Source organism: Mytilus californianus, unplaced genomic scaffold (assembly GCF_021869535.1).
Source record: "Mytilus californianus isolate M0D057914Y unplaced genomic scaffold, xbMytCali1.0.p SCAF_2, whole genome shotgun sequence".
NCBI classification, from domain to species: domain Eukaryota; kingdom Metazoa; phylum Mollusca; class Bivalvia; order Mytilida; family Mytilidae; genus Mytilus; species Mytilus californianus.
Genome location: NW_026262668.1, coordinates 99,019,513 through 99,043,369, shown reverse-complemented (window position 1 = coordinate 99,043,369; position 23,857 = coordinate 99,019,513). Strand labels below are relative to the sequence as shown.

At 31.6% G+C, this 23,857-nt stretch overlaps 1 protein-coding gene across 12 annotated transcripts in view; it reads right to left on the bottom strand.

The window, feature by feature from the left end:
- Nucleotides 1-23,857, bottom strand: part of LOC127730521 (uncharacterized) — a 107,631-nt gene that overhangs the window by 42,466 nt on the left and 41,308 nt on the right. For 2 of the 12 annotated variants that reach the window (XM_052238943.1, XM_052238945.1), the window contains exons 2-3: nt 8,628-8,870; nt 8,068-8,169 (exon numbers count right to left, since the gene is read on the bottom strand). The exons of 4 other annotated variants lie outside the window; for them this stretch is intronic. In XM_052238943.1, the coding sequence (XP_052094903.1) occupies nt 8,068-8,169; nt 8,628-8,828 (303 nt within the window). In that variant the 5' untranslated portion in view covers nt 8,829-8,870. Of the gene's footprint in view, nt 1-129; nt 322-2,363; nt 2,704-3,160; nt 3,262-8,067; nt 8,170-8,627; nt 8,871-10,124; nt 10,224-11,633; nt 11,796-12,917; nt 13,106-17,581; nt 17,743-23,857 lie in introns of those variants that run through there. 6 more of the 12 variants (XM_052238952.1, XM_052238941.1, XM_052238946.1 and 3 more) reach the window with 6 other exon arrangements.

The following is a 23,857-nucleotide window of genomic DNA, read 5'->3' as shown; positions in this document are numbered from 1 at the left end:
CACAACATAAGAACAAACTATAAAAATCAGTTGAAAAAGGCTTAACTCATAAGATCGATACAAAGCAGATCTAAGTAAATAATAGTCTTTTGACTGCTGCACTATGATAACAATTAACAAATATCTTACATTAAACAGAAGATGTCCGGGAGAATCAAAAGTATCCTTGGGTATATCTAGTTCAGCACCTGGTTCCATCTTTGGTTGAATGATCACCGACTCATGCAAAATGCTGAATACCTCTGGTTGTGTAATGGTAACAAACATGAACGCAACAACTGCACCATGTTTGATGTGGACAGTTACAGTTACATCAGTGTACTGCAACGACCAAAAACCTAATCAATGATTATTAATGCGCAGATTTCTAACAACATTAACAAGAAATAGTACTGTATATCTTTATAACTTTTACAGCATCCAAAGCGCAGTGATGCTCGAGGTCAAAGTATTTAAAAATTCCAACTTGAAAAAAAGACGTAGAGCCTATAAAACAAAAAGGACAAAAGTATAGCCAAAACCGGATAAGGAACCAGAGCTTTGCATGATGGAGATGACTGTTTAATAGTAGCTATATGAGCTACATAGTCATTAAATCAAACAAGGATCTTGCTTTGTGAAATTTCAGTTGGTTGATTAGAAATACTATGATAACGCTGTGGAATTTTCAGGTTTTATATATCTCAGTGACGTTTGTTCTCTAAATTGGTTTTTTCAACCAAAGTCTAGCATTAACAATATTATGAAGTACATTGTTATCTTGATTGAATCCGTTAGGTTGATCGATGAACAACATGGCTTATGCACTTTATTATCATGCTTTAATGTAAATGGATATATGTTAATTTTATCGTTCAACCATATTGTTCGTCTGACATGTTTTAAGGTTGACGCATGTACATGTCGTAACCTTATCGCCTATTTTCATTTTTTTTTTAATTTTATTTGTTTTCAATCTATTGGCATTAACAGTTTTGTAATTCTATAATATGGATGGAATTTACTTTGTTTTCAGTTTTTTAACTGTTATTTGAGTAAAAAAAACTAGCGTACACAACATTACACGAACTGTTCCCAATGGGAAACAACTGAAATTTACTCTCAAAGAATTGTTAGTCATATATATGATGTACGTTAAGTAACAATTGACATTAATTGCAAAAATCCGCATCTGGTGCAGTAATTTTGCAATACTGAAATATTGTTTTAATGTTATCCGAGTGTGAAACTAGGTTACAAAATAAATACATCACGACATGACTGTTCACAAAGGGACATAACTGAAAATAGTTTCTTTTTTGGGTTGATCAGCTCTTCAACGTTTGTATAATGTTTGGATTTTCAAATATATATACTGAAGAGAAAATACTTGTCGAAATGTTCATCTGATGTGGTAAAATGTGTACCGTTTATTTCACTGATATTCATTTTCTATAGGGAAAAATGTTTCAAAGAATAAAAATGTCGCACGGGAACACACAAAGGGAAAACATTAATATAATTCGCATGTTTTTACCATGAACATTAAAGCTATGTTTATTCAATTTACCGTGTTTGTAAAAAGTTCGGGAATATTGTTTTAATAACTCTTGTTAATGCATGCATGGAACTTCAAAGATGAATAGTAATGACAAAGAGTAACTCGATTATGTGTATTAATACTTTATCATTGACCGGAAACATTATTCCTTTATTTTTATAATAAATCCTTGTCACAACAATAAAAAACCAAACTGGTGATAAGAAAGTATGACATCCGGAATTGGTCCATAATTCATAACATAAGAACCAAAAACAAATATTTGTCCCCTTTTGTTTCCAAGCAATGATTGTAACGGCTACATGTAGATACTTGCTATCACCCCAAAATTTTGGTGGGGTTCGTGTTGCTCAGTCTTTAGTTTTCTTTGTTGTGTTTTGTGTGCTATTGTTTGTCTGTTTGTCTTTTTCTTTTTTAGCCATGGCGTTGTCAGTTTATTTTCGACTTATGAGTTTGAATGTCCCTCTGTTATCTTTTGCCTCTCTTTTGCTACTGTATATGACTTTAGAAAGCATCGAGGTGATGCAAGCATAGCAGGAAGTGTTCTCATATCTTCATTTAGAGTTGAGACTTCTTGTACTAGTATGTTTTTATTAGCCTGAAACTTACTGGTTTTAGCTGAAGATATTTTTTCCGTTATCATTTGCATTTTACCTTACCAGTTATCCGTGTTCACGTTTTAAATATAAAGAAAATTCAAATTATCTGAATTTTAATTACTTTTTATATACTATGTAGTACAGCAACTGTGAACCGATGTTACCTGTTTTTACTAGTGCATTGAAGAAAATAACTTTACTTATAAATAATGAGTTTAACATACGTTTTTCCTTTTAAACCTAGAAGAGCTGTCGATATTGGCTACATTTCCATACGGAGAAATAGCTTTCAAGGTTTCGTTGCACTTTGGAACTCCATTAAGTTTTAATTTCAAAGTGAATGTAGTACCAGAAGGTCCCCATGTTTTACACTCGTATATATCACTGAACAACTCTTCACCTTCACTGATATACTCCCGGACATTCGTGTATTCTACATGAATTTTAGAACAGTAGATGTAGTATGGTAGATGTTGCAAATTCTGGGACAGAAGAGTCGCTCCTAATTTCTTCATGTTCGTATCACTTCCAGGTTCGACGTGTTTAACATCGAATTTTATGCCACTAACAAGAAAAATATTTAGTACAAAAATTAAATAATATCGTTTTTGTGTTTTGGATAACTTATACCCATAAAAGAATATGCATTTTCGATACCATGTGTTCATAAAAACTAAACTGAAAAAAAATGTTTTCATTTCAACGAACTTAAAAACACTTGTTTGTTTGTGATGTTTATAGTAAGATAGTTTGTCTTACAAACAGATCTGTTCAATGTTTACATTACATATAAGGCCAAAGTACAGTTAAAGAGCTGTGTCACAGATTTTGGTAAAATTTTGCATACGATTTGGCTCATTGAACTTTAACTGCGTTTATCGCTTTTATTTTCTGAAATCTTACTGATTGAATTGTTCAAAGTAGATAAACATTTGTATAGAAAGCAAATTGACCTTGAACGAAATTTTCATCTTGTTAAACAATTATATATATATATTGTATGATAAAACTTCATTTGTACCCATGCTTATAACCAGCAACACGATAGTTTTGCCTCTTCAATGTCTCAACAATGGCTCGATCTTCCTTTTTTCTTGACTGTATTGTATCTTCTAACCATTGCTGTCGAGGTGGAATTAAAAAAAAAAGATGTTAGTTTATCTATCAAATATTGATGTAAAGGTTAAAACTATGTTTTTCCTCGCCTCTGTGAAAGAGCCCATTTACAGCTAATAGTCTTGTTTCGCGATGTATTACCTTCTTGTTGATACTAACCAAGGAGTTCATGAAAATCATACCAGTATAAAATCTAGTGTCAAAATATAACCTTCCTTCAAAACACTGACAACTTGATCCCTTTAATGTTTGTCCTGTTTTAGCAAAGACGTTTTTTAATTATAAATTTAAAAGAAAATGTTCTGTAATTACAATAAAAATTAATTGAAATAAAAACAAAATGTCCATCAAATGGTATCATTTCCCTCCTAAAATAGCAAGAAACGAGTACAGCAGGCTATAGGAGTTTAATGTAAATTGGTTTGAAATGTTGCTTTGCGTAGAAATTCCTTGAGAACCAATTTCAATTTATTTTTCTACAGGCTATATACCTCCCTGGAACACGCCCATTACCCGCATATGTTTGAAGTTAAATCAGAGAAGTTCAGGAAAAAAATACAAAAAGAATCGATTGTTATGCAGCAAATATTAACACTTTTGAAATTAACTTACTTAGCAAATTCAAACAGACCTTATCCAGATGTACATCGAAAATACGAACAAAAATCGAGACGACCTATACTTAAAATTGTAAAAAAAATAGTAAAAGCCTTTTGGATAACCTACATTTTAAAACTATCCATTTTTTATTTTTAACCTACAACTTTTTAATCGTTGTATTCAAGGAAAGACAATATTAACCTTATTGGAGTTCACTTGACAAGAGCAGTAGGGCGTACTCGAAAACTTAGGTGTGGAAAATATGTACAATTTGGGAAATTGTAACATGATAAGGACTATGTGGAACACTCCGCAAATTGGTTAATAATATAATTAACTCGATAACAAATGAAATATAAAAATCATTTATTTGGATAAAACTGAGAATGGTAACGGAGAATGTGTCAAAGAGACAACAACCCGACGAAAGAGCAGAAAACAGCCCAAGGCCACCAATGGGTCTTCAACACAGCGAGAAAATCCCGCACCCGGAGGCGGGCTTCAGCTGACCCCTAAACAATAATGTATACTAGTTCAGCGAAAATGGACGTCACACTAAACTCCGAAACATATAAATGAAACAAAATTAAAATGAAATGTATAAAAAAAACATTTTCATAAGAAGAGTTACTTTTCTGTTGTTCAATCGTCGTCTGTGTCTCTTCAATTTATGATTTTTTATCGCCTTCTTTGTTTCTCCTTCCCGTTGTATAAAAATATACCACACTGTGGGAAATAAGATTGTGAATAGAAATCAATACAAGGAAAAAACACCATTAGTTATATTGGATAACAACTTACTACTTAATTATTTCAAACTATCAACATACAAATGAGTTACATTTTTGATAATGGTAAAAAAGAACTAAATTTAAAGTCGGAGAAAACAGACCAAACGAAAGAAGACAAAAAAGGACAAATAGCAGTCTACAAAACATTTCACAGAGCGCACAAGACTGGGCAACAATAACCCATCAACAATCGGGGCCGATATCAGGTACTACAGAAAGGTAAATAGACCCTGATCCTCCAGTGGCACACTTAGGGGAATGTTGCCGCGATAATAGAAACTTTTCTGTTGTCATTTATAACGCAGATATTTAATCCATAATGGTCAACCAAATCAATGAAGAGTCCATAAAAATCTCGAATGGATTACTTCAATTTGAACTTAATCCTTGGTTCAATTGCTTCCTTTTAAGAAGCACCTCTCTATCAAGGAAATCATGACAGGATTCGCTAGCTGTTGTATATCGTATGAGCTGGAAGATATATATCCCATATACAGGCGCTGCATGCATGTTGATGAAAGGGATATGTTTGTATACTTGTGTTTGTAAGGACACTTATGTAATTTGGGTAATAAGTAAAATGAAGGAAGATCCAGGACTTTATGTTTTTTTGAAATTTCATAAGAACATAGAACTGATGGTAATACCTTATTTCTTTATCAAGCACCTATGTTACATTTAAAAGTATTAGAAGTGTCTGAATTGTTCAAATACACAGTAAATTCTTACCCAGTCTTGCATGACAAGATCTGCTCCAAACAGACATAAAGCATCGATGACCTTCACATGCTTTTTCAGGACAGCTAGCTCCAAGGGAGTCTGACCTTGCTGAATTATATATAATATCAGTGGGTTATTTACATTGTAAACGTAAATGCAATTATGTGAACACGGGTTAAAATAAGAATAGTTATAATTAAATCAAATATGCAATTTGAGATCTCAAAAATCTTGAAATAATACAGTTTGCAGTAGATTGACTTCTTAATGAAACACAACTTTGTCCCGTGTAATTTGTGCAATGCAATCTATCATTTGCACTTTTTTTATGTAAGAAGTAAAATTCATACCCAGTTTAATGCATTAACATTTGCGTCATTTGACACCAAAGCGACAACGGTTGTCTCATTATCCGAACGTGCAGCTTTATGAAGCGCTGTTTCACCGTTCTAAAATATAAAGAACAAAATGATTTTACAAATCAAGTTATTTATAATATACTGTTATAAAAGTCAGAGATATTTGTGCTACTTCATTTCTATATTGTTTATTTCATATTTTCTTATTGTTCAATGTCGTTGTTTAGCTTAATACATGTATGGATGTACGTGTGATGCTAGAACAAACTCACTGATAAAATCATAATAATTTTACACCTATATATCAATATGTGTATGACTTGAAAATCATCAATCAGGGATTTTTTCACCTTATTTTTCCTAAACCCCTTATAAAAGTCTTTCACCTATCAAAATAAGAATCAGTTGTGGAGGACCATTAACTCCTGAAAAATTTCGTAATGTATAGTTAAATATCAAATAGTTATTTATTTGGTAATATAGAATACAAACCTGTAAAATAGGGTTATGAACGAAATAAATAACACATTTATGCGAAGAACAGAGCATTTGTGTAATTTCCAACCCGATGTTGTTTCGGCTATTGTCTAAATTAATTGAATATTGATTAGCTTGATGCGCACGCATTTCTTGCTGATCTTGAAATACTTGACAATTTTGCTCAAAGGATTAATCAATTAATTTTCATTTTATTAATTTCCACCTCGTCCCCAACCACCACCTTTTAAACTACTAAAACCCTCAAGGAAGTTTATGAAAATATTGTATTAAGAAAACTCATGACATTATGTTACTTTGTTTAGCTATTAAATCTTGAGTGGGATGTAACATTTTAGTTTTATATAGTTATATTGTTTATCTTATATCTGTTATTAAATTTATGTTTATGTTTCTGTAAAGGGGCAAATGTTTGGTCCCCACCTTCGCTTATCATTATAGTTGTTGTAAATAAATATGAAATTAAAGTAGAAATAAGATAGCGCCACAAATGGTGGCACAAATTTTGCCAATAAGATGTTTGGTTTTTATTCAAGAGAAGCGAACAGAGCTTGCTGCATAGTTAGGTTAAGTGTAAATAGTTGTTTCTATAGATTGTCAATGGAGGAGCATAAATATGCCTTTTCCCATGTTTATTAATGTTTAGAGTTGGAACAACACAAGTTTATATTATATAACATTCTTAGCAGTCCTAATTATATACACTGATTTTATTATCAATAAGTCATAAAACATTTCATGTTTGCCTTATAACACTTATGGACCTGTTTCGTGGAGACGGACAAATTGAACCATAACACTAAATTACGATTTTACCACACTTAACAGAAACATTTAACGCTTAATCTGAGTGGTGGTAAGATGATTTGCTTAGACTAGAAATTTAATTAATTATTTATCTGCTGAACTTGAATGTCGAACTATTTTTCACTACGTGCAAGTACTCAAAGGTCGGTTGCTCATATGTCTTGTTTATGCTATTGTTTGATACTCATATAGGATATGTCCGTTTTGATCGAGGTTTGCAGTTAATTTCATTGGTTTTCCATATGTCATATGTCCATATGTAGATTTCCTTTTCCGGCTCTCTTACTTTTAATATTTGTTTCTCGAGGAAAAGTTGTTTACGCAATGTACAAGTACATTCAAGCATAACCTTAGCTGGTTACGAGGCTTCCTTGCTCTATTTTATTTCATTTTCATTGATGACAATAGTTTCTTTTTTAGAACATGAAAAACTGCTGTCCATTTGTATCTCAAAAGCAAACATATGACCTATTGTAATGTTTCCATAATGATGAAGCTATCTATTAAAATGTTATCGAAACTTACAATACGTAATCGAATCATTATTCAAAGTAGACCATTGCAAAGAACTATGGCATGTAAAAGGAAGTTTTACTTTAATAATGCATTTATTATGAACGTCTTAAATCATTGCATCTTTTTTAATTTAAATAATTTCTAAAGAAATTTTACCTATGTTACATGATATACAGTTAACTAATCTATTAAATTACAATTTTCAAATAGAATTTGTTCAAGATGGTATACATTCAACTAACTGTCAACTTATATCAAATGCATAAATACACAATAAGGAAAATATTGTCAATTATTAAAGAACAAAACTATTTTTTTTCGCTGTAAAAATCTTTAGTAAACTTAACGTATGTTTTGTCAATAATGACAGTCGAAACTCTTTTCTAGTTAATGGCTGGAAATATTTCTAATTACTTATATGAATAAATCAAACACAACATCATTGTGTAAACAGTTATTCTATTACACGAAGAATGAATACTTGACATTGTAATTTCCTTATTTGTAATTAGAAATAGTACTTGATCAAGAAAATTTATATCAGCTCCGTTGTCGATGAGTTTTAAAGCTGCTGGTTTCTTCTTATTCTTCACGGCAAATAACAGCTCAACCCCCTTACTATCCTGGAAGTAAAAAGGGGCAACGGTAATTTTCGATGTTCACATCTCATAACTCGGTTAAGAAGTTACAAACCAAGGCAACACACAAAAACTGAAATAATTGCACAAGCATCAAAATTAGCGAGACCGAAGATAAAGGAGAGTAATTGTCTTTTTTTTCGATATATTCATGATCAAATTTGACATAAGATCTCAAGAACTAGGTAATAATAATTTTAATGACGATTTCCCTTTCAGTACTTTAAAATAACAAACCGAAATGTCGAAATCATGTTTTGCATGTACATTTGTCGAATGATTCCAATTTAGTTGATTAGTATACGTATAAAGATATATATCATTTATTCCGATTCCAACCGCCTTTTCATAAAAGTTTAATAGTAAATTATTATCTTGTTAATGCCATGATAATGCATTTTATAATTTCGTTTACGCTAAGCAAACGACCATCCTCAACTCACCTTTGGTGTCTGAGTGTCTTGCAAATCAACTCGTAGAACGGATATATTTTTCCCTATTGTAGTCTTAGCTGGAAAAACTTTGGATGTGTATTTCGAATTTCGTTGTTTTGCTTTGCTCTCTTTTGAACCATTATCGGCTGTATTCTTGATCTTATTGTGTAACTCGTTTAAATTAGTTGATACTTCTATTTGGTTAGCCATAGTATTAAACTAGATATGTTCTACGCTTTTCGTATATGATGTCTATAAACAAGGAAAATCAGTTTTATTAAATATGATAAAAACTTATGATCAAAGATACCAGTCTTATACTTTTGTGCGCTAGACGTCCGTTTCGTCTACATAAGACTCATCAGTGACTCTCGAAAAAAAAGTATGAAGTTGAAGATTATTGAGGGCCAAAACTATCAAAAGGTTTTGCCAAATACAGCTAAGGTAATATATTCCTAGGGTAGAAAATCCATAGTATTTTTTAAGGTTTTTAAAATTATGGTTAAAAAGTTGGAAAACGCGTTCTATTTTAAAAACAAAAACTACTTTTCGTAATTACAATCCCGTCCCCTTATCCCCGAATGTGATTTACCGAATTAGACTTATCACCGGGTTTGTACTAATATGAGCAACGCGACGGGTGACACCTATGAAGCAGGATATGCTTACCCTTCCGGAGCACCTGAGATCACCCCCGTTTTTGTGGGGTTCTTTTTTCTCAGTCTTTGGTTTTCTATGTTGTATTTTGTGAACAGTTGTTTGTCTTTTTCTTTTTAGCCATGGCATTGTCAGTTTATTTTCAATTTATGAGTTTGAATAACTCTTTGGTACGAACACACCATTTGAACAAACGCCAGAGTGAAACAAATAGTTCTTGCATTGCATAACTTAAAAGGGGTATTATTCTGTCATATAAGAGCTAGGTTAAGAGACTAATTTTTTTTTCTAGTTTACCCTAACGGGAACCACAAATAAAAGCAACATAACATGAGAGATATGAACTCAAATAATTGTTAAAGGTGAATGTGTGGACGTAAATGAACTGTTCAACCCATTATGTAAGCGAAACTCCCGTCACCCTACCACAAAAGGGTGAAATAATTTTCGCAGCACAAAGTTTGGTTAAAACAGTTTATGAACGCTCATTTTGTAATTAATACTGCTTTTAATTGAGTTGTTAAAGATTGAAATTGGTTGTTTTTGAAATATTACCGCCGTCAGTTCTGATTATTTTGTACTGTTGTGAGTTAGTAGATTTGGTGATGGAACGTTGCTCGCAACAGTTAAAACCAACGGTGGTACAACTAGTACCTTTGAATTCATTAGGACGAACTTTTGTGATGTTCGAAAAAAAAAATTATTGACTCTACTTTACGACTGAACGTTGCAAACTTTGAGGATAAGTTCAGTACCACCAAGGTACTCCAATATGATGTTTACGGAGTAATGAGGTAGATTATTTCGAACTAAAAAAGAAACAAAAAAGTCTTTGTCAAGGGATATTACCTGGAAATATAAAATAATAAAAGCATTCATCTAAGACGAGGAGGTAGCTCTGATAAGCTGTAAAGTGTTCACCTGTCACGTCTGAGTTCATGAAATGCGCTCCGAAAAAAGCAAAACATAAACAAAACAAAAACAAAACAAAACAAATTTAATATTACAGTTAGTTCGATTTCCTGCCGGTTCACACCAAAGATTTGAAAATTGGTATTTGTTATTTCTCCGTGATACACGCAACATTCACGAGTTCAAGCAAAGACTGGTTGGATCGAATGCAGAATAGCTTGTCAAGGAAGATCGACACATTTGCCTGCGGCCGGTAACCACATCGACACCGGAAATGAATTCAAAAATACAGTTATTTGAATTGCATGCCTATTTTAGCTCTCTCCGCCACTTCTACAATCCCTTTTATATTTGAAGTCGTAAAACATTGTCAAATGTAAACAACATCTAATTACAGAGAAATTCCTCTTAAAAAGCATGTTTTTTGTCTACCCGTATCAGAGAAAACACCACCACAAGCGAAATAATTTGTACTTAACTTAAGTATTTTACATATCTCGCATACTTGTAATGCAATTGTAATGTTAAGTTGCTTTTTATTTGAAATTTATTCTGGCTAACATTAGATAATCCAATTTGAACCATGTTTCATTGTCCATTACAAATACAATATACATCTGATTCCATCGTTGATGTGTGTTTCTCTATAAATGCGTAGTACACGAAACATGACGGTATTTCAGATTTTATTGATATTGCCGTGAACATTTTAGTTATAATGATATATAATTTTTGTTAGCCACTGGATCATTTTAGGTAGAAATAAATCAGTCTACATATATATAGAATTGAAAAAGAGTAAAATTTCACAATAATTATTTGCTTGAACAATGACAGGATAGGATTTAAGTCTGTTTTTAGTTCTTTAGCTTGCTGTTCGTTGTGAGCCAAGGCTCCGTGTTGAAGGCTGTACTTTTACCTATAATGGTTTACTTATACAAATTGTGACTTGGATGGAGAGTTGTCTCATTGGCACTCATACCACATCTTCTTATATCTCTTTAAATGATGTCACAAATAGCATATTTTTTTCCCCAATTTAAAATCAAAGAAAACTGGTCAATTTCCATTGATTTGTTTTAGGACGGGAAATATCATAGAGCACATGCATCGACAAAAAAATCTTTTAACGTTATATTTGTTATAACAATTTACATATCATATACTTGAATACTTAGTTGGCGAAGCCTGTGCTCTATGTTTCTACTTGTTTTTACTATCCTGGAGTGTATGAGTTAATGTATAGCGCAATAAATTGTTTTTTTGGAACAGAAACTTCGTTATATAAAACTTGCAATTCAAAGATTAATGTATGGAGAAGAAAGATGATTTATAATCTTTACTTATTTCATAAATTTTATAAAACTATACATTTTTGGAAATGAATACTCTGGTCGTAAAAGAATATTCAACAAAGGAAAAGAGAACAAAGAAGTAACTACATACCTTCAGACTTCATATCTGCATTCAAACTAACCGACTAATTGTATATTTATATTTCACCGAAATGTATATACGCATCCAATATCCTGTTCCAAAACCAATAAAACAACAAAGGTAAACTTTTGGTGCTATATGAAAAACACTTCCTTGATCATCAGACCATACAGAATTAATGCAAAATTTTATATATTTGTCATTCAAATCTGTGTTTGGATTTGTATTAAACAAAACGAATGCTGCAGATTTTCTTGGAAAATGAATCAGCCATTTTATACCTTTTCTTTATAGCAACAATATATACAATGAAGAAGATGTGGTCTGAATGCTAACGAGACACCTATCCACCAGAGTTCAAATGATGTAGATGCTATCAACTATAGGCCTTCAACAATGATAGACACCAATATCGCATAGCAAGCTATAAAAGTTTCCGAACGAGAAAATCAACGACCTGATTTATGTTTGAATTAACAATAAGTGAAAAACAAATATGATTTACAGCAACTAACGACAATAACTGAATACAGTCTTCTATCTAGGGACAGGCACATACAGAATGGTGCCGGGTTAAAAATGTATGCGGGACCCTAAGCCTCCCTTTTACCTGGTATAGTGTATAACACAACATCAGAGCAAACTATATAAATCACAAAGTGCAAAGATGAAAAAGTATAAAAAGACCAAACGAGCAAAGTACCAAAGTGAGAGTACTCGCAGATACTAAAAGATAGTTCAAAGTCAATAAAAAATCTGATACAAAAAATTACGTTTCAAAGAAAAAAATCAATGAGTAGTCATCTAATGGTTTCAGTGAACATAAGTCATTAACAGTCTTGAAAAAAGACCTTGTGCAAGGCCAAATATAGGTATCGAAAGAATGTTAGTTCGTTAATGTAATAATTGTATATCAATTCATACTTATTTATGTTTTAACTTGTTGATTACAACAGACATAAAAACAAAATAGTCACAAAAGAAAGACATCATAATGACAAAAGAAACACAAATACAAATAAACAAAAAAAACAAAGCTTACATCTTTACAAAAAACTAAAAAGGTTGCATGTATCAGTATACTTAGTCATAATTATTAATGTATGTTAAAGGATGCATTTAAATGCGAATACAAAAACACCAACAAAGTCTTGCTTAGGACTTTATCAATATTTAAAAAATTAACATAATGATATGTTTGACATTGAGAACAAATAGAGATTATGCATAATGGTTTGATTCGAGGACATCTTGAAAACGAATTATAATTTTTATCCGATATAGTTTACTCACATTACTTGATATCTATCTTAATGTGCCTTAGTCTCGAAAGTTGATGAGGGTTAAAAAATCCAATTGTGTCGTATGTAGGAAGTAGATATTACATATACATTTACATCACTACCACGTGCTTGGTCAGTGCAGCGGTGTGCACTTTATCGGTACTGCCATACTTTCAACGATATAATATTATTATTAAATATAACTTATAACGTATGGAACTGAATTACAACAAAGATTGAAACTGCATGGGTTTTTCTTTTTAATTTTTTCAATATGTTTTCATCTTTTTTTTGCTATCCAATATTATGGTTTTGAACGTACCAGGCTCGTCATTCACACTAAAATCGATATCAAACGTTTATATTTTTAAAAACACACTTTGATGTATACGCAACAGCTCCTGATATTCATGTTATTGTAGCTGGCGTGTCTTCCTCCATCTTGAATTTTGAAATAGCAGATGGAATAGGATCCCAGTTACGGCAACCAGTCCGGTACCCACGAATGTAGTTCTTAAAAAAAATGTATAGCTTTTATTTAAGATGGTGTAGTTTTATTATAACACAAGTTCTGTAACTGAATGTAGATTTATTTGAAAGGGTAGGCTTTCTAGCTTGAATTTCTGTAAAAATTTTGATTGATTTAAATGTAATCAGGCGTCGGTACATAGGGTAAATTGCCTAAATTCTAGCCTTTATTCTTCCCCGGAAATAGACGGACCTGCCCTGTTGTCAATCAAATCAAAATTTTGCAACGGAATGCCGATCATGAGGCACTGAGATTGTACTTAGAAACTTCGAAACAAATGCCTAATATGAAACAGAAGTCCCAAGGTGGCTATCAAAATTATTTATTGGACAGCACCCCATTTATTTACTATGATTTTCAATGCGTTTCAATGGGGCAAATAACTGGGTCCCCGTTCCTGTCAGAGGGCATATTTTGAACACTTCAATCTGCAATTGTAAGCTTATTTTTGGAGTTACATGGGTGAAATTTGGCCAGAAACTTCAAAATTCAATAAGGAAAACAATGGTGTAATTATTTTTAAAATTTGAATTAAAATCTTTAAATTAAATTGAAATTTAAATTTATGAAATTTTTAAAAAGTTTGTTTTTCAATTTAAAGTTTCAAAAGGGGTTACAGTAAGGTCATTTTGATGGTATTATGTATTCATACACTTGTAAGTTAATGGAGGGATTTTTCGAAAAATATCAGCAAAGGATATTAGAAAAGAGCCACCTGGCAAGAAATACCAAATGTCTTATATGGGATCAGGGGACAACAAAAGATGGAAAATATGGGATTAATTCTTTCCAGTATCCTATTTCTGGGACCTGGAAAAAGAAAAAAAGCCCATAGATTCAGTTTTATGGTTTTTAATTAGTTTTTGATAAGTTTTGAATATTAAATAAAACACTTTATGCCATTTAATGTGTCATAAAAGTTTGTGTGGGAATGCGGCTCACATTACTGAAGAGCCGCATCACATAAATAACGACAGAATATTTTGTAATCTCAGAAAATCTTGTCAGGGGCTCTCCAATTTTCCAGATTGGGGCCTGGAATTTTTTGGAAGATATATGAGGGGTAGGGCTATAGCTTATATAAACAATTTTAACTGAATGTACAACAATTTTAGACTCCTTTTTAAAGATTTTGGTGGTCCTTAAAAGGACCGTTAATTTTGTCTGTATCTTTTTCAGCAGTAGATGAATGCAGCTATATCTTCCTTGATTTCGGAACTTTTGAAGAACAGCTTCTGGTAGGTATATTCTTCTTAGCAGGTATTACTTTACCATATGAGTGATCGTCCTTTATGCTTTTACAAATGCAGCATCAAGTTTTGGATCAGGTTGCCCTTTTTTATATCTATCTGTACATTTACTTCGATCCTTTTCTTCCACATGAACCTTAGTCTTCTGTCCGGTGCGTTGTAAATTTTTCTTTTTCCTTTCTGGAGTATTTTGGTTTACTTTGTTCCGTTCACACTCCCTTTACATCTGGTCGAAGTGTTTTAATGAACCTTTTGAGATTTTAAAACCAATACATTCTGCTTTTTGTCACAAGGAATAAGCTATACCATTATTCAAAGTGTGAATTATTGCTGATGCCCTCCCTTCAAATTTCTAGAAAAGTTCACATTCTTTGGTAAGGAAACACTTAGTGCTCTGTTAACAGCTTCACCTTTTTGAGTGTTATGATTAAATTTCATTTTCATTAATGCTTCTTCGCTAAGTTTCATTTTTAAAAGTTCCTGCATTATTAACTTGTCTTTGTTATCCATATTCAGGTTGGTTAACTTGTTTGGACCCAAGTACATGGATCTCAGCCACCAACAGTTTGAGTGTCCACCACCACACACATATGAACTAGTGGGACATTTAGAGCAGTCACAAGTATAACAACGCACAGTAGCATTAAGCATTCAGGCAGATGCAGGATTTCCCTCGACATTTGTTAAACTGTAGGAGGTGCCGTCTTGACTGGTTTTAGCTACAAGTGAGAACTTCTCAGCATTTAGCCTCTTCCATTGTATATTAAATGAACTTAGCTGACTGTTTGAAGACTAAGTCTCATGATTTATACCCTTGTTATGAGGGTATGCTTCTTTGCATATGTAATTCTTATAAGATTTTTTTTTAATTAAAAAAATAATTATAATCAATTTTTTTTTCAGCAAAATTTTTTTTAACTAGATTTCCATACAAATAATGAATTTATCTACCATGTGCAATTTACAGATTGTAAATATCTTTTGAAATAAAAAAGTTTTGCTGATTTTAAGCATATTTTCTTCATGAATTTATGATTTAATCCGATCAATTTTCTGGTATTTGAGATGTCATAGATAAGGATCAATAATTCTCTAACTGTTGGATCAAATCTATTGAAACTTTGCACAATAACTACTGAGATGTATATCTTTTTTTTAAAAGTGCAGTTTTAAGTCTGGGAAAGAAAATAAAATCTGACAGGAATAGGATCCCAGTTATGGCAACCAGTCCGGTACCCACGGATGTAGTTCTCAAAAAAAATATATAACTTTTATTTAAGATGGTGTAGTTTTATTATTACACAAGTTCTGTAACTGAATGTAGATTTATTTGAAAGGGTAGGCTTTCTAGCTTGAATTTCTGTAAAAATTTTGATTGATTTAAATGTAATCAGGCGTCGGTACATAGAGTAAATTGCCTAAATTCTAGCCTTTATTCTTCCCCGGAAATAGACGGACCTGCCCTGTTGTCAATCAAAACAAAATTTTGCAACGGAATGCCGGTCATGAGGCACTGAGATTGTACTTAGAAACTTCCAAACAAATGCCTAATATGAAACAGAAGTCCCAAGGTGGCTATCAAAATTATTTATTGGACAGCAACCAATTTATTTACTATGATTTTCAATGCGTTTCAATGGGGCAAATAACTGGGTCCCCGTTCCAGATAACAATCGGTCTAGATGATCTTTAATGAAATATGCAAATTTCGAGAGTAGTATGTAATTCATGTGTAAGTCTTTTCATGTTAATATAGAAAATCATGTGTTTTATGACATTTACTGCTGAATTTTCAAAAAACAGAATATTTTTGTTCATTTCTTTTCAACTTTGCCACATAAGGAGAGATAACTTAGATAGAGATAACTCAAAAAGAGTAACTTTTATAATAGAATGTGTTGTGAATTTACCTGTTTTATTATGTAGCCAGAACGTAAGTCCGCTGACCCACATTTTTTTCTTTTTCTAATCTGAAAGCATTTTTTATCAGAGCTATCTTCTCATATTCTATCTTAAAATTCTATGGTGTAGTTTTCTTTTTATCACACAAAATTTTTTTTTTCATGCAAAATGTATACAAAATCTGACAATTTTGCACAACCTGTAGCGTAAAAAAAAGCCCGGTGACCCATACTTTTTATTATATTTTTGAAAAAAGCATGATGTAAACTACATTTTGACAAATTATTAAAAAAAATCTATGGATTTTAATTAAGACCCACCCTCCCCACACACATCTACTTTAAGCGCTATTTCTTTTATCAATACGGAGTACATCTAAAGACTTCTTGTAATGGCCCATGAAGATCCTTGTTTTTCAAATAATGTTATCATACATTGCCCTCGATACAACATGTACGTATGTAGTCGGTATGAGAAGGGAAAGTCAGTCAAACTATTGTTATTTCTGAAGACAATGTTTACATTTATACGAAAAAACGTTGAAAGCATACCTATGTCGTCACCACATCGGAGAATATTTGTGTATAAAAATGCACCTTACTTCAGATTATAGCTTTTACTTTCAAAATATTTAGAAAATCTGAGTAATTGTGGTATGAAGTGAAAGAATAAGGTTCTTGGATCTCTGTCAAACCCTTGTGGAAAGTTTCGTTTGAAAGATAAAACATTATAGAAAGTCGAAACATGTGCTCTATCTTTCTACATTTTTATACTATCAAGTAGTAGATGGGTTATTGCAAAGCGCAATAAATGGAAAAAGAAATGTCTATATTTAATATTTGAAATTTAAAGGCTAATGTGTAGAGAACAAAACAGATTTCCCGATCTTTACTCAAATTATAAGTATAAGACCTTACATGTTTAGAAAGGAAATGTTCTGATCATATAAATATATTTAAGAAATAAAAAGATTACAAAGAAGCAACTACATACCTTCAGACTTCATATCTGTGTTTAAATTTGCTGTCTATTTGTATATTTATATTTCGATAATATATATATATACGAATCTAATATCCTGTTTCAAAAACAATGAAAGAACAAAGGTAAACTTTTGGTGCTTTTTTTGTTAGAAACATTTCCTCGATCATCAGACCATATCGATCCACTGCAAGAATTTATTAATTGTCATTTAAATCTGTGTTTGGATTTGTAAAACGAACGCTGCCTCTTTCAGATTGTTTTTTGAAAATGCATCAGCCGTTATATACGTACTTACCTTTTCTGTATAGCAACAGCATATACAACTACGAAAAGATGGTATAATTACCAATAGGATTATCAACGAAAGACCAAAAACATAGATGCTATCAACTATAGCAAGCTATAAAAAGCCTTGACATGACAAAGTATAAAACAATTCAAACGAGAAAACCAACGACCTGATTTATGTTCACATTAACAATAAATAAAAAAACAAATACGATTTACAGTAACAAACCAGAACATCTGAATAACAGTCTTCTAACTAGGGACAGGCATATACAGAATGTGGCCGTGTTAAACATTATCTAGGAAGCCCAATCCTCCGTTTAACCTTGTATAGTGGTGTCACAGCACAACATAAGAACAAATTATAAAATTCACTATGTGCAAAGATAAAAACAAAAACAAAACAAAAAGACAAAACATACAAAGTACCCATCTGAGAGTACTCGCAGTTACTAAAAGCTACATAAAGTTCAAAGCCAATAAAACTAATAAAATCTATATATAACATAAAAAAGGAAGTTTATGCATAGGAGACAATATAAAAGTCATAAAGGACAGACAACACAATGACCGATCGAAGGAAAACACGAGTTGCAAAATAACACTTTACATCTCACTTCACAGAAAACTTAAAATATAGCAAAACGATCCCGACCAAGAATAAGTGATGATACAATCAATATTTTAAGAACTAATGTAATAATGTTTGACATTGAGAATAATGTTTTAATTCGATAAAATCTTGAAAACAAATAATAACTTTTATTCACTATAGTTTACTTATAATACTTTTCAAAACTTTTTAAAAGTATTATTTGAGGCCTACTTTTATGTACAACATATTCATTTCAACATAAGATATCACCTCAGTCTGGAATTTTCAAACTTTAAATCCCAAATCATTAGGTCTTGAGCTTTGTGGCTGGAGGTTTATACATCCACCCGTGTCGTACACACTGAAGTAGGTATCGAGTATGCATTTACATCACTACCAAGTGCTGTGTTAATGCAGCTATGTACACTTTAGCTAGTGCTTCGGTACTGTCATACTTCGATTCCCTATTTTATTTCAACGAAATAATATTTTTGTAAATTTCCCTTCATAATTTACACAACTGTATAACAACAAAGTTGACCTAAAACGATTTTTTCTTTCCTATTTTTGTTTCTTCAATGTTTTGTTTTTTGCTTTCCAAGATTATCGTATTGAACATACTTGATAAATTGCGTGTCATACGCACCATCATCGATATCAAACGTTTATATTCAAACACACGTTGATGATTACCCAACATCTATTATTTATGTTTAAAACATATTTCTTTAGTCAATAAAGAGTATAACTATAACCTGCTTGTTATCAATCACAATGATAATTGTTATCGAATAATGTTATTAAAACAATAACCTCGATACAACTTGTAATTGTGTACTCGGTATGAAAACGAATAGAAATAAATAATTGTTATTTTTGGAGACAATGCTCATATGTGTACGGCAAAATTTTGAAAGCCTATCGATGTCGTCAATACTTTTGAGAATATTTGTGTATAATAATGCACCTTTTATTACTTCAGATTGTTATAAAAACAAGAAGAATTTGTCGAATTCTCTTAATCACTGTTACTTAAAAGAATTGAACCACTATTTGAATTAAATGACTCCCTTCTCATAGCTGTAACTTTAAAAATAGGTAAAACAAATATTTGTGTAATGTTGGTATAAAATAAAAGCTTAGGATTCTTGAGATCACTGTCGAAACCTTGTGGAAATAGTGGGCATAATTAGTCAGCTTATCAATTCAAAAGAACTTGAATTTGCATTTCCGAACGTTTGAAAATCAGTGCGCTCTGAAATGCAATTAAAAGTATGTTGGATTTTTCAGCACAAGCAATGCTACGGGTTTGCTTAGAAATGATATGACTGTCATTGTTGCAAATTGAAAGAACTAGTCCCACTTTGTTTAATAAAAAAGAATGGCCAACGTATATATATATATATATTGTTTTTGAGAAGGGATAACTTATACTTTGTAAAATAAAACTCTGATTAAAACAAAAATTATCTGAAACTAACATCATCAAGATGCTTTATTCTTTTTTATTGACAACATATCTGTTATGTCAGAAGCAAACTTTTTTCAACAAACAATCGGTTTTCCAATGGGAACTAACTGTGCTGCTTTGATCGACCTGTTTCTTTATCGATGGTCAATTATCTACTACATACTATAACGGGCTCACAACGTTTCAAAAATTGTGTTGTTAATGTCAATGTTAAATCTTCATATGGTATTTTTATGTGATATGCATCTAAACTGAAGAGTAGGGCATTTAAAGATCAAAAGTAATCCGATGAGTATCATACTGAGTCTTAGCGGTAGCATCACTTTGAATTCGCATCTTGATATATCGTTCAGATTGAACGATGCAACTATAATTCTTCGTGCAAATAAAACAGAACTTCTTTGTATAAGAAATCTAAATGTGTTTAATATTCCTCTCTTTGTCCAAACATACTTATTTTACATGTTTTCGGTGTTGTTTAGACAAAATAACGTGATACTACATTCACGTTTTTTATTTCTTCTATAGCAAAACAAACTAGACAATTATTTGTAACCTAGCATGTATATAACGTTTCAATCAAGTTTTACAAATTTGTTTTTTTTTTTTATTTTACTGAAATACGAAAACAATTCACTGCCGCAATTTCGAAATTCGTTTAATAATCCTAAGTATATTCCAGGAATTTTAGTGGTTCCAATGATTACATTTGCTTTTATTTCCAAACTGGTCGATAACAAATGACTTTAAATATATTTAGTGAATCGTTCACATGATGATTAAACTAACTTAAACGTTTTGATTGCGTTTAGTATTCTATATTGTGTCAACAAATGTGAATGGATCATGTAATGTGTTCATCAATACTTAAACAGTCAGTTAAACAAAACAGATTATTGTTTTCTTCAATAGCAAACACTTGGATTGATGTATAGTTGTACAACATAACACATCTCCTTATTTCATACTGTTCTTGCTTTAAGTAATTAATATTGAAGTTAAATGCAATTTTGATTAAAAGATTTCAGTACTGAACATGATTTAAAAACACAAGTGATGTTTTTACATTATATTTACGCAAAGAGTCGGTGTCACTTTTGTTTATCATCCTTGTGAATTATCATATTAGCTATCTGTCTGTGGTGGTTTCTAACAGAAACATGCCATAATATTTTCATTATAATTTAGTTGTTACAAATTGATACAAAATCATGGTTATATTGCTTTTAACACATAAACATTGAATGATCTGTATTACAGTTCATCTCATAATCTTTTCATACTTTGAGAATCAAAAATTTACAGCATTACGTGCTATGATGAAAATGACTCTGAGAGAAATAATAGTATAGAGGTTGTCATGTGTGAAAGATAGGCAGTAAGTACCGAAGGACAAACTGTCAACGTTATGGCAAAAACCTAAAAACGAACAATGGGTAAACAGCTTTATATAACACACTACATAAAAACCAAAACAATGAGCAACACGAACACCACTGGGAGGTGAGCGAAGGTATTCCGGAAGTTAAAGTAAGTGCAATTAGAGCCTACTGTACTCCAAAAATACGGGTGCTGATAGTTTAAAAACCCTTGAATGAATGTTTATATGAAAAATTCATTCACTGATGAATTATTCAAAAAGTTGACATACATGTATTTTATTTTATTATGTATTGTGTTAGTTGTAAACTAAAAATCTCTAACAGTTCATATTGCAATATAGTGCAAACTAAGTACAATAATTCTAACATCTATCTATTTTATTTCTTTATTGTTGCACACACCATCAAGATCTTATTCAGACATATTTGGAATGCAATGACAATCGACAGAATGGCTTTATACCAAGAAATGTTTTACAGAGCAAAACAACTTACCTGATTCTATATAACTTAAATCTCTTACACTGTAAGTTTGAAGAAATCAACTTGACAGAATTGTGTTGTTGTGCAAGACATTTATTTCATTTTTTGATCAATTCTGTTAACAAATGCAACAAATTAGTGTTATGTAAGGTGTTTTCTTTTATCCTCTTGCTTCATATATCATTTAGTGTAGCTTTTTATACAGGAAAAACGAGTACACACTCCTATTTCAAAACACAAAGGTACGCTGCTTGACTTAATAATTGCATTGCATTTTTATTTTTAGAAAGTCCATTATAAAATTTTGTATCGGTTTTGGTATTTATCGCCAGTGCGGAAATTGTACTCACATCTAATTGGCGCCTCTTAAACTTAAAAAATGTTTAACAAAATCAACCAATTATACAAATGAATATATATTTCTTTGGTATCTTTCGCCTTACTTTTATTCATTTCCATTTTAATTCTGAAGTGTGAGAAATTATTTTTGAACAATTCTTTCGATGATTATGTAGACATACACATATATTTTGAAACACATTTGCGTGTTTCAACTCGCTAGCTGCCTGTTTTTGCAGTCTTAGATCTTTAGATCCAAGAATAGTAATTTTATCTGTAATTCAACCAATCTTGTCCTTTTCTCGATTGTGACATTTTGAATGAGTGTCGATTCGCATAGCGGGTGGTACTAGGATAGCATGAAACGCTTACCCTGTCGGCGCTCCTTTTTGGAGTTCATTCAATTCCCTCAGCTTGTTTTTTTTTGAAGCCTTGATTTGTCTTCGTAATCAATTTATGAGATTTTTAAATCAGTAAATACTGTTGCCTAATTTTGACACTCAAATTTAAAATATAAGTATTCACCTGCTGACTCGACGGTATGGGTTTGTCTCATTGTTGATAACTATATAGCCGTATGGTCACCTATTATTGCTTACATCAACAACTGATGGATAGTTGTGTTATTGGAAATCATAACACATCTCCTTATTTTATATTTTTGAAAAAGCAGCATGCTTTTGACTGGTCTGTATAAATACTAGTTTAGGTTTGTCATTAATTTTTGATGCAGTTAAAAACAATTTTCATAATGAATACTTTACCTTTCTCGAGGTCAATATATATTTTTCAGTTTTCTATGATGTATTTTGAAAATTGATTGCAGTCTGTTTTGTCGTATTTTACCATGGTGTTTACAGTTTTCTGTCAACTAAGGGTTTTTATTCTCCCTTTGGTATATTCTGTCTTTTCTTTTTTTTTTTTTTTTACTTTTATGCAGTTTTCAACATATACACTATGTTATGCACTGACAGACAATGGTTCGTGCCAAGTATAATACATCTCAATTTATTAAGATTTTCACATGTGGAATAGTGTTTGCCTACCCTTCCAGAGCACCTGATATTACCCCTTTAGTTTTTTGTTGTCTTTAGTTTTCTATGTTGTGTTTTGTAAACAGTCGTTTGTCTTTTGGTCGTTTTCGTTTTTTTTTTTTTTTTTTACCATGGATTTGTCATTCTTTTTTACTTTTGAATCACTTTTTTTTATAGAAAACAACTAACAATTAATTACATGCGGTACACACAGACTGTATTGTTTAATGTATTTAAGTATCAAATACTGCGCAGAGATGCTGGAAGCCAATTCTAAGTACGTAAGCTTTCATCATATATAATCAAATTAATCGATACGAATTTCACTGCAAAAGATGCACATTTCCTAAACGAGTAATCAAAGATATGCACGAGGGAAACACATTTCTTGATTTCAAATGATGTATTAATTTTAACAGCAAAAAAATTCAATTTAAACTTGATCTACATTTTCATGACAGTTCATAAGTACTGACCTTATTGATTTACTTGGCAGGTGTGTGATACGCTCGGAGATTGACAGCCCACAAGCAAAATTATCGACCAAGGGGTACTATTCAAACTGACGGTTGCACTTTGTAAATACAGGTGTTCACAAAAGAGGGACGAAAGATACCAGAGGGACAGTCAAACTCATAGATCGAAAACAAACTGACAACGCCATGGCCAAAAATAAAAAGACAAACAGACAAA